This window comes from Dama dama, chromosome 10 (genome assembly GCF_033118175.1).
Source record: "Dama dama isolate Ldn47 chromosome 10, ASM3311817v1, whole genome shotgun sequence".
NCBI lineage: Eukaryota > Metazoa > Chordata > Mammalia > Artiodactyla > Cervidae > Dama > Dama dama.
Window position 1 is genome coordinate 28,925,328 of NC_083690.1, and position 10,914 is coordinate 28,936,241.

The 10,914-nt window shown below is 40.8% G+C and overlaps 1 protein-coding gene across 1 annotated transcript in view; it reads left to right on the forward strand.

Moving 5' to 3' along the window:
* The window catches only part of TPST1 (tyrosylprotein sulfotransferase 1), a 104,815-nt gene extending 96,215 nt beyond the window's left edge, over positions 1–8,600 (forward strand). Inside the window, exons 4-6 of the mRNA XM_061153349.1 lie at positions 2,824–2,874; positions 5,547–5,593; positions 8,043–8,600. Coding sequence (XP_061009332.1) covers positions 2,824–2,874; positions 5,547–5,564 — 69 coding nt within the window. The 3' untranslated portion in view covers positions 5,565–5,593; positions 8,043–8,600. The remainder of the gene's footprint in view (positions 1–2,823; positions 2,875–5,546; positions 5,594–8,042) is intronic.
* Positions 8,601–10,914: the final 2,314 nt, after the last annotated feature.

The window sequence follows — 10,914 nt, forward strand, 5'->3', positions numbered from 1 at the left end:
AACACTTGAGAATCTGGTAAAAAGCAAAAACAAAAAGCCTATTCTGATGGCTTGAGCCCCTGTTTTGATACAGTGTCTGCTTGCCCCACAGATAGTAGATAGAAGCACCGTGGAAGTCAGTGTTAGCATGATATAGACACTTCTGTGTCAGAAAGCTGGAGCAGTAATACAATGTTATATGTCAGTTGTATCTCAGTAAAACTAGGGGGAAATGAAGGAAACTGGAACAATCTCTGGACTCTGAGGCTGGGGTAAAGCAAAGAGGATTCTTACATGCAGATTCTTTGGAGAGCAGTTAGACCAGCTCTCCAGTGACCTGGGACTGTTTGAAGATATGAAAGAGATCTCAAAAGGGGGCAGCTTTTGAGACCCTCCTAGCAGCTGCACTGTTATTATCTTGCACCCCCACCTGTTTCCAGTGTGATGCATTGCTAAAGAAATATCAAGTCTCTTCTCTGCTTTAATTTAGGCTTCCTAGGACTATAGCAGAGACCCTAAAGAATAGACTAGGTTTTAGAAATTGCACAGAAAGAGACAGGAAGAAAGTACATTCTCTGAGTCTCGGAAGGAATACTGCTACTTTTAGAAATGAAAGTCATCTTATACCCCAGTGAAATCCTTTAAGTTAGTAGGCTTTAGTATTCACCATTAAGAAGATTGTTCTGTGCTCCGAGGCGCTACTCACTGACTCTTCTCAGTAACAATCCATAGCTTCTTTCTGTAGTTTCTCAACAGTTATCAAAGCTGTTGCTGATGGAATCCTTCTTCACTTGATTAACATGAATAGTTCCCAGTTTTTTGCTGTTGTTGACAGTGTTGAAAGAGACATCTTTGTACTTAAATAGTGTGTGTGTGAAAGAGCAAGCCTAGTAAATTCTTAAGCTACTGGCTTAATTTGTTCAGTTTTTTTTTTAATTGAAGTATAGCATACATACAGAAAAGTATACAAACCACAGGTCAGTTAATATTCACAAAATGCACACATGTTTATAATCACTACCCATATCAAGACAGAAAATCACCAGTACCCTACTAGCTTCTCTCATCCTTCGTCCCAAGCCCTGCCACCGCACTCCTCCCCACAGTAAACACTATGGTATATCATTATATACATAAACATTTATTTATTCATTCTAACTGCACTGCTCTGCAGGGCCACCTTTGTCATAAACCAGTTATCTGTAAATGAGGGTCTGTTTCTGGACTCTTCATTCTGTTTCATTTATATATTTGTCTGTCTTTGTGCCAAAACCTTACCGTCTTGATTATAGCTGTGTCTTTTGTATGTATGTGTTTTTTGTATGTTTTGTTGTTGTTCAGTTGCTAAGTTGTGTCTAACTTTTTGCAACCCCATGGACTGCAGCACACCAGGCTTCCCTGTCCTTCACTATCTCCTGGAGTTTGCTCAAGTTTATGTCTGTTGAGTTGGTGATGCTATCTAACCTTCTCATCTCTGCCTCCCTTTTCTTTTGCCTTCAGTCTCTCCCAGCATCAGGGTCTTTTCCAATGAGTCAACTCTTTGCATCAGGTGACCAGTGTATTGGAGCTTCAGTTTCAGCAATAGTCCTTCCACTGAATATTCAGAGTTGATTTCCTTTAGGATTGACTGGTTTGATCTCCTTGCAGTCCAAGGGACTCTCAAGAGTCTTCTCCAGTACCACAATTCAAAAACATCAATTCTTGAGCACTCAGCCTTTTTATGGTACAACTCTCACATCCCTGCATGACTACTAGAAAAACCATAGTTTTGACTATGTCTTTGCTTTTTAATATGCCGTCTGGTTTGTCATAGCTTTCCTTCCAAGAAGCAAATGTCTTCTAATTTCATGGCTGCAGTCACCATCCGCAGTGATTTTGGAGCCCAAGAAAAGAAAAAATTTTACTGCTTCTACTTTTTCTACTTTCCCTGCTTCTTTTGTATGTTTAATGTAACTTAATTATAGCTGAATAATAATGTCTTAATATATTTTAGAATAAGTCCTTTCACCTTGTTCTTTTTAAGATTACCTTGATAATTTTTGGCCGTATGCATTTCCACAAAACTTTTATAATCAGCTTGAAATTACCCCTCCCTCTTCCCCCAAAAAGCATGCTAGAGTTTTTATTGGAAATCCTGTGAGGAGAATGAACAGCTTTATTATATTGAATGTTACAATCCCTGAAAGTGATGTGTCTATCTGGTCTTTGATTTCTCTCAGTAATATTTTATGGTTTTCTGTGTAAAGATCCTACACATCTTTTTAAAAACTATTCCCTAATTATTGCTGTTTTTAGAAACATAACTTTACATATTGAAAAGTGCAAGTTTTTAATTATAAGATTTCATGAGGTTAAAAGTATACATCATTTTAAGAACCACCTGACATTCAAATTACTATGGGAATATTGGGTACATTAAGAAAAGGAAAGCTGCAGATTTCAGAAGGAAATCAGGAGGAGCCTGTTCCTAAATTGTGTGAATTCTTTGTTGGATGCTGGAGAGAGATGGCCAAGGGCTTACTTTGTCAGCTATTAATAAAATAATTGGAACTTGGAATTTTAGGATGTTTTTCTTTCTTCTTCAGAGACTCTAAGCCTTCTCCTAAGCAGCCCACATTTGGGAGCACCTAGGCAAGAGTAGAGCAGGTGGGGTCAGAGTGAATAGAAATTTCACTCAGTCCTCAACTCTGGGTGCTCTTGAACTGACAGACTTCCTTCCTATTCCAAAACTCACCAAGAATGAAGCAGTGAACCCACCCAGCATCAGGCAATGCAAGCTTCCCAAAGCGATGATGACAGTGTCGTGTTCCTTAAACTTATACTTGGCTTTTATTTTTTTTGTAGGTCTACAAAGGAGAATTTCAGCTACCTGAATTTCTTAAAGAAAAACCTCAGGTACTGTATCTGCTTCCTCCTCTTGGTGTAATAATAAATGGGGTCTTGCATTGAAGTCATCCTCTCAATGAGATAACGATATGTGCTGGGGGTAGAAAGACTGGCTTCTGATAATTGTTGATTTTAACAATCAGTTAACATAGTCTCAATTTCAGAGGGCTCAGTGTCTTCCAAAGCTAGGGAAATATTTTATTGATAACTAAAATCTGATTGCTTGAGGTCACTCAAAACCACATAGTATTCCACAAATGAGGAACCTGCCTTGGTGAATCTGCTCCAGGCTTCTGATACCTTACTTGAAATAATGTACAGCCACCCTTTGTTCATACTACATGTACATCCATTGCCTTTTAGTTTTTCTCATTTGGAGCCTAAAAGACTTATGAATACATTTTACATACAGTCATTGGCCTTCAACTACCAAGTTCACCAAGCTGGGAATGGGTGATGTGAGTTTGAAGCTTATAACTTTTACTTTAAAAAAAAATTAATTAAAGCAGATCCAGAGGTCTCCTTGTCGTGTTACACTATAACTTACTTGAATTCCAATATTGTTTCTTGAGCTGAAGAGGAATAGGTGATGTTATGGCCAACAGATGTAGAGTAGCCCAGAGTGTCCCGCAAGAGCACATCTCCTACCATTTCTGTGTAGTCGTAGGAAGAAGTCAGTGACTATTGCCTGAGCTGAGAGAAGATGTCCCTGTCCAGCATGGTGATAATACGTGTTGCTGCTAACAGCAATTAGCTTGTTAATAGGAAATGAGGACCCAGCACTGAATTCAGTCGCTAGAAGTGTTCCAGATCTGGGTTGTTGAGGGGAACCTCGCAGACTGTATGAAGTCATGTTGCCTGAAGCAAGACTAGAGTAAACAGGCTTTTCTCTAACAGTAGCTGTATCTCAACCAAGGTTGGAAACTCTGTCTTCTCAGATCCTTGTCTTAAAACAACCATTAATAATTGATACATATTACTTGAGTATTTTAAATTACTTTCATGGTATATGCTTATTAACATATTTAATTTTAATCCATTCATTTCATTTATTCAACAACTGTCTACTGAATTACTTTTATGTGTGAGAAATTGGAATGTGTCCTCAAGAGTCAGAGGGATAAGAGATCTTCTCAAGGGACTCCTGGTCTTTCCAAAGACTTTGATCAACTTTTGCAAACAAAGAGGCACAGGGGCCCTGAGCCTTGGCTGGGCAAGATGTACCCGAAACCTGGATGAATTCATGAACAAGGGTCACTTACAGGCTGTGGCAGCTGGAGCCAGAGAATAATCTAAGAGGCAGTCTTAAAAAAATGTCCAATAGAAAAGCTGTTTTGCATGATAAATCTGAAGGAGTCAAGAAAGGGACTTTGAGACTGAAATTAAAGGGACACCCCTGATTCACAGCATACATAAAAATCCTTTCCAGGTTGATTATAGAACTCAATGTGAAAGGCAAAATAATAAAGTGTTTAGGAGGCAATAGAGAATATCTTTATGACCTTAAGAGGGAAAGATTTCTTAAACATTATAAAGAATACTAATCATTCATTTTAAAATGGATAAATTGGACTACATTAAAATTGAGAATGTTTACTTATTAGAAAGCATCATATAAAAAAGTACACCTTAAGCAGGAGAAAATTTTGAAACAAAAGATTCATCAGTATAGAGAATATATGAAATATATTAATAAATATATTATAATAAATATAGGAAAAAATAACAAAAAATAGAGCAAATGGCTTAATATAGGCACTTCAAGGCCCCTGTTCAGGTTAGTTTCATTTAATGCATCACATACATACTTAGAAAAGAGCCTATAAAAGGCTTTGATTTAACTCCTAATAAAGAGAAAACTGAAGCCCACAGAACCCTCACGTTTGATCTTTAGTTAGAATTATCACAGAACTCAAGAAAGCACTGTACTTAAGATTACAGTTTTGGGAATTCCCTGGCAGTCCAGTGGTTAGGACTCAACAATTCCACTGCCAGGGACCTGGGTTCAATCCCTGGTCTGGGAACTAAGATTACACAAGCCTTGCAGTGGGGAAAAACAACAACAACAAAACAAGATTATAGTTTTACTATAAAGGAAACAAGTCAAGACAAACCAAATGAAGAAACACATAAGACAAGGTCTGGGAGAGTCTCAGACTCAGAGCTTCTGTGCCCTTCTCCAAGGTATCTAGGTACTTTTCCCTCACAGCACATCCATGTGTTCACCAACCAGGATGCTCCACTGAACTTCAGCATCCAGAGTTTTTATTGAAGTCTAATTATGTAGGCATGATTGATTGACTCACTGTCATAGAATTGAACTCAATCCCAAAGTCCCCTACCCAGAAGCTGGGCTGGGTCAGGGCCCCAGCCCTCAAATCACAGGTTGGTCTTCCTTGTGATCAGCCCTCATGCTGAGTCATCTTATCTCTTAGCAGACACTCAGGTATAATCTAAGGGGCTCATAAATAACAGACATTCATGTTACCTGGAAAATTCCCAGGATTTAATCTCCCTACTAGGAACCAGAGACAAAAGCCAGTCTTCTTTACTGTCAGCAGTAGCAGACAGAATTCATTAGGAAGTCTCATCAGAGCCTGCAAGCTACATCTGATATTTCAGCAAGTGCAGTCACTTCTCATGCTGACCGACTGAAAAACATCTTTTGCTTCCTTCCACAGTCTGAGCAAGTGGAGTAGCAGAGCCAGGAACCTCTTACATACATGAGGTGAGGTTGGGGACACTGCTGGCCTGGACTTTTGGGTTTCACTCTTGTAGGAGGCAGTGCAGTGGGGTGGGGAGCACAGCTCTGGAGTCAGTTCACCTGGATTGGAATCTTGACTGTGTATGGCAGTGAGCAGATTACTTAACTTCTCTGTGTCTTAGTTTCTTCATCTGTAAAGTGAGGACAATGTAAATAAGAGATTGGTAGAATGAACTGTAATAATGTCTGCCAGAAGCCGGACACACAGTAAGCACTCAGTGTTAGTTGTTATCTTCAGTATGAGGAGGGGTGTTAAATGGTAAAATATTTTAGCTGAAAGAAACACCCTCAATCACCTGTTTGCTGATAAGGAAACTGATCCTAGAGAGAGCAGATTATCGGTCAAGGTCACATCACAGGTTAGAAGAACCCAATGGTAATGAGCACTGTCTTCTGACATCCAGTCAGGGATTCTTTCACCACCCATGCTGCTTCCTTTGTGTGTGACATGTGCCAACAGTTTTGTGCTAATATTTTGGGGAGTTGCTTGGTTGGTTTTTCAAGTCTGCCCTTGCTGATGTTAATGCATTATGGTGTTCTATGTTTGTAAGCCACGTTGTCTTGTAGTTAAGGGCTACAGTGTGGGGCAGGCCTTCTCAGTCCCCTTTCTATCTGAGTGATCATCAGGTACATGTCACGGATGCCAGTGGCAAAGCTGGTTCTGAACCTAGACCTCCTGACATGGCTGTTCAGACCTCACACCACTCTCCCAGATTTTAAGATTCCATTTTGGTCTGAATAATGTGGTTATGCTGTAGACCAGGGGTCCCCAACCTCTGGGATCTAATGCCTGATGATCTGAGATGGAGCTGATGCAATAATAATAGAAATGAAGTACACAATAAATGTAATGCGCTTGAATCATCTAGAAACCATCCCCCCACCCCTGGTCCATTGATAAATTGTCTTCCATGAAACCGGTCCCTTGTTTGCTTGTCGAGGTCCCTGGTGCCAAACAGGTTGGGGACCATTACAATCATTTGGAACTTGAAAAGGTTTCATTAAAATCTGATTTTTGCCATAGTTGTGTTTGCTGTTCTATTTTTTGCTTTATATAATAGCCATGTATTGACTGTGTACTCCATACCAGGCATGAAGTACCAAGCATCACATATTTATAGTATATAAATAATATATGATAAATGATATATTTAAGATCTATGAATTACTCATATATATATATTATAGATATATATATACACATACACATATATGAATGATTTCATTCAAGTTGCAAACCAGTCTGGCAAGTAGGTGGTATTTTTTCTGTTCTACTGATGAGAAAACTGAGATTGAAAATTCAGTCTGAATAGAGTTTTATGACATGCTGTGTATTAATAGATTACAGATAGAAAAAAGCATACTGATGGAAAAAAGTGAATACTGCTCTACCATGTCAAAATTATCGACGATAGTGAATTAATACTATTCAGAGGTTTTAGGATTTATGATTGTCTTTTGCTAAGGAGCGAATCCTAAATGTAGACTTAAACTCAGTGGGCATGCAGGTATAACAGCAGTTATCAGGCCTTGTATAATTTTGTTTATTCAAAATGTTTTCAAAAGTATAGATGAGACCCTTCTCTGGTGGTCCAGTGGCTAAGACTCCATGCTCCCAACACAGGGGGCCCAGATTTGATCCCTGGTCAGGGAACTAGATCCCACATGCTGCCACTGAGTTCGAAAGTTCAAATGCTACAACTAAAGATCCCACATGCAACAACTAAGACCCAGTGCAGCCAAAAAAAAAAAGTATAGATGAATTCCTTCCTGGAAACATTCATACAGGGATGCATTATCAACCAGCTGTTTTACAGGACAGGTGACTCCAGCTTTGAGTTGCCACCACAGCAGCGATGCATCCTCATTGGCTTGTCGAGGCCTGTAGTGGCCCCCGCGCGATGAGAGGAGAACTCAGGAGAAGCTAGGAAGACACCAAGGCACCTCAAGACAAATCATAGTCTTTTGTCTTGTATTTGGGATCCCTTTAGTGTATGAACAGCAGTCACTGTATTTCCTAAAGCTTCCTTTAAAGAACCTCAGTATCCACCTTTTGATACTAAACAGTCAGCATTCGACCCCTGGACATTTGACATTCCTGTCAAGTGCCTCCAGAGTTGCTTCAGTTGCAGACGACAGTTGCAGTCATTTGGGAGTGGGCAGGAGCAGCCCTTGGTTTGGCTTCCATCCTTTTGTTTTGCATGTCAAAGCTCCTGGCAGGCATCTAAAAGCATCCCAAACTGAGCCAGAGTGTGCCTCCACTAGTCCTTCTGAAGCAGCTGTTCTCCTAATGGTCCATCCCCCTGCTTGCCTCCCCTGCTCTGCTGGGCTCACAGCTGGAAAGGAAGTGGTGTCGTGCGGGGAAGAACAAAGTGATTACACACCTCTAATGCATTCTGTTTGTCTGCCCTAGGGAAGACTGCTGCCTTTTTGGCCACAGAGAAATTTCTAGGACTGGCTGTCCCCTGCTGAGATCAGTGGAGTGTACGTACCATGCCTACATCTCCTGCTTATTTGCCAGTCTCCTTCCTCTGAGAGGGTGGGATGTCAGCACACGTGGGACCCTCCTGAGTGACCTGCTTCCCATGTACAGCGCTCTTGATCCTAATTACGTGCACAGCCCTGCGGAGAAGGAACCCAGCGGGGATGTGTGCTTTCTGTTAAAACTGCTCTTGGCCCTCATCTTTTCTTACCAGAATCCAAACTTTGTTTTCAAGGGGAGGGTTTAAAAATGGGATCCTGTAAGCAAAATTGGGCAGTTTCATCTTGGACTAGGTTGTCTGTACATGTTCTAATGTTTTGTAGAACACTTGTACCTGTTGAAGTGTTTGATGTGGATAATGTTAAATATCTTAATTATTTAAATAATTCATTGTATTGTTTCTGAGAAGTTGAGGAGTTACCACATACATTTACAACTTGATGACTTTTGTATTTTATTTTTCAAAATAAAAGCTTTAAATGTGAAGCACTCTGCTAGTTTACATGTTTTCATTGCCGTGATTTTAGAGAAGCAATAAGACATATCAGATGATAATCTAATAAACCAAAGTTTCTTCAGTTGCTGTATTTCAGATATTCTCAGTGGAGTTTTTGCTGTAATTTATTTCAGAGAGACCCACTACCATCCTTTTGTCTCAGAATCTTATTCTTTTGTTTCCTTCTCAATTGTCTGGTCTCCATAAACTCTAATTTCAGAGAGACTTCCCCTGATGCCCTTTCTGCCAACCTCATTCACAATATCATCTTATCACACTTTGAAGTTTTTAACGTTTCTTGACTTCTTAAATTGTCTGTCTCTTACATTAGATGGTAAGATCCTAGAAGGCAGAGATGTGTCTTTTTGTGTCCATTTTTGTACCCCTGACACCTAGCAAAATGTGTGGCACATTGTAAGAACCTAGTAAAATATTTGGTAAATGATTAATCTTCCCAGAAGCCTCTAACATATCAGTTTCAGATGAAGAAACAGAGGCCAGCCTGGTCAAGTCATTTGCACGAGGCCCCCCTCAGCTAGTGCCATGGACCTAGTTTCAAGCCTTACCCTACAATCCTTCTTTCCGCGCCACTCCCCTAGCCCTGTCCCCTTCAACTGAAAATGAATCCTGCTGCCAGATCAGTCCTTTGTTCAGCACTGTGTCTTAAGTCACTCTTCTGTTCAAAAGCCTTTGACTCTCTAATGCCTCACACATGACATCTGAACTCTTCCGCCTCCACAGTGTGGCCGCAGCACCCCTGGTTAACAGTACACTTCCGCCTTGGGTCCTTGCACTCTTTTCTGCTGCTTCTAGATGCCCAGAAACCCGGTCCCTCTCCCGTCTCCCTAGGAAATCCCAGCTCCGTTATGGGCTCAGCTGTCTTAAGTCCCATTACTTGTGACTGCTCTAGTTACTGCTCCAGCCTCCAGAAAGCAATAAAATCAGCTTCAGCATAACGTAATTTGCGTTTTTGTTTTTTCCTTATTTCCTGTCTTAGTCTTATGTTACCAGCATTGTAGGGAGGAGGTCATACACCCTTCCAGAGCCTATCAGAATGGGAGGCAAGGACATTTTTAAACTATAGTCCAGCCTGACTCCAATACTCACCCCTAGGTGAACATAAAGACTTTTAGTCCCAATGCCTGCCCACCTCTGGAGACTCCACCTTCATGATTGAGATTGTATTGGAAAAGGAAAAGGGACCATTGCACAAAACAGCTGGCTCAGGAAAGAAGAACCACTGCACAAGTGGCCCAGAGAAGCAGACGCTATGGTAGCTGCATCCCTGTTGACATTCCTTCCTTCGCAAAGCCCGATTTTCCCGTCTGAGCACATTTCTTTTGAGCTCTGTGAAGCAAAGCATTTCTGTTCCGTGGGACATCTCAGAGCACCTCTAAGAAGATGACTATTATTTGTGAAATGTTAGATTTGATGGAATCAAATGGAACGCCTGTTGAACAAATGAAAGACACCTGGAGTAAAATTTAAAAAGAGGTAACCGGGTGAGGGACCAGGGGAAGATGTGTCACCTGTGAAGATCAGAGAGCTGCCTGGGGCCAGCAAAGCCATGGCTGCAGCCATCAGGTAAACCTGTGGGGCCAGGGAGAGGCCGGGGTCCTCAGTGTCTGAGGAAGAGCTTGGAGAGAGCAGCATCCACGAAGAGTCATAGGATTTCAAAATGAGAGGAAAAAAAATCTTAGTAATCACTAAGGCTCATAATCACTCTAGAAACATTTGTCAAGAACTTCTCATGGTCCAAGCCCTGTGCCTGAGTGCACATGTCTAAACTCATTTAATTCTCAAAATCATATCAGAGGTAGGTATTATTTCTACCTGCATTTTTACAGACACTGGGTCAGGAGGCAGTACTAGCTTTCCAGACCAGCTAGTAAGTGATGGAATCAGGATGCGAGTACAGGCAACGTAGCTCTAGAGCCTACACCCTTACCCACCACTCTGCCTCTCAATAATCATCTTTTTACTAGAACAGAAACTTGTAATTAGCATTGAGTAACAACTATTTAAATACACCTGTTGTACTTAGTCATTTGCTGGGTATAATTTGTGCCAAGAAGTGCTGCCTTGTAAATTTATGGTCTTGGTGAAAATCAAGAAGAATGTACATAAAACAATTATTTCAGGCTTTATCTAACAAAACCTATAGTATTACCTACCGCAGCCTGGCTGGTAGATGATGGATAAATAATAGTCTAGGCAGGACTCCATTCAGTGTTGCCCCCAAATTTGTCTTCCTAGGGACCTCCAGATCCTGGGGCTGTCTGGGCTTTTCTCTGGCAAGATCTGTAT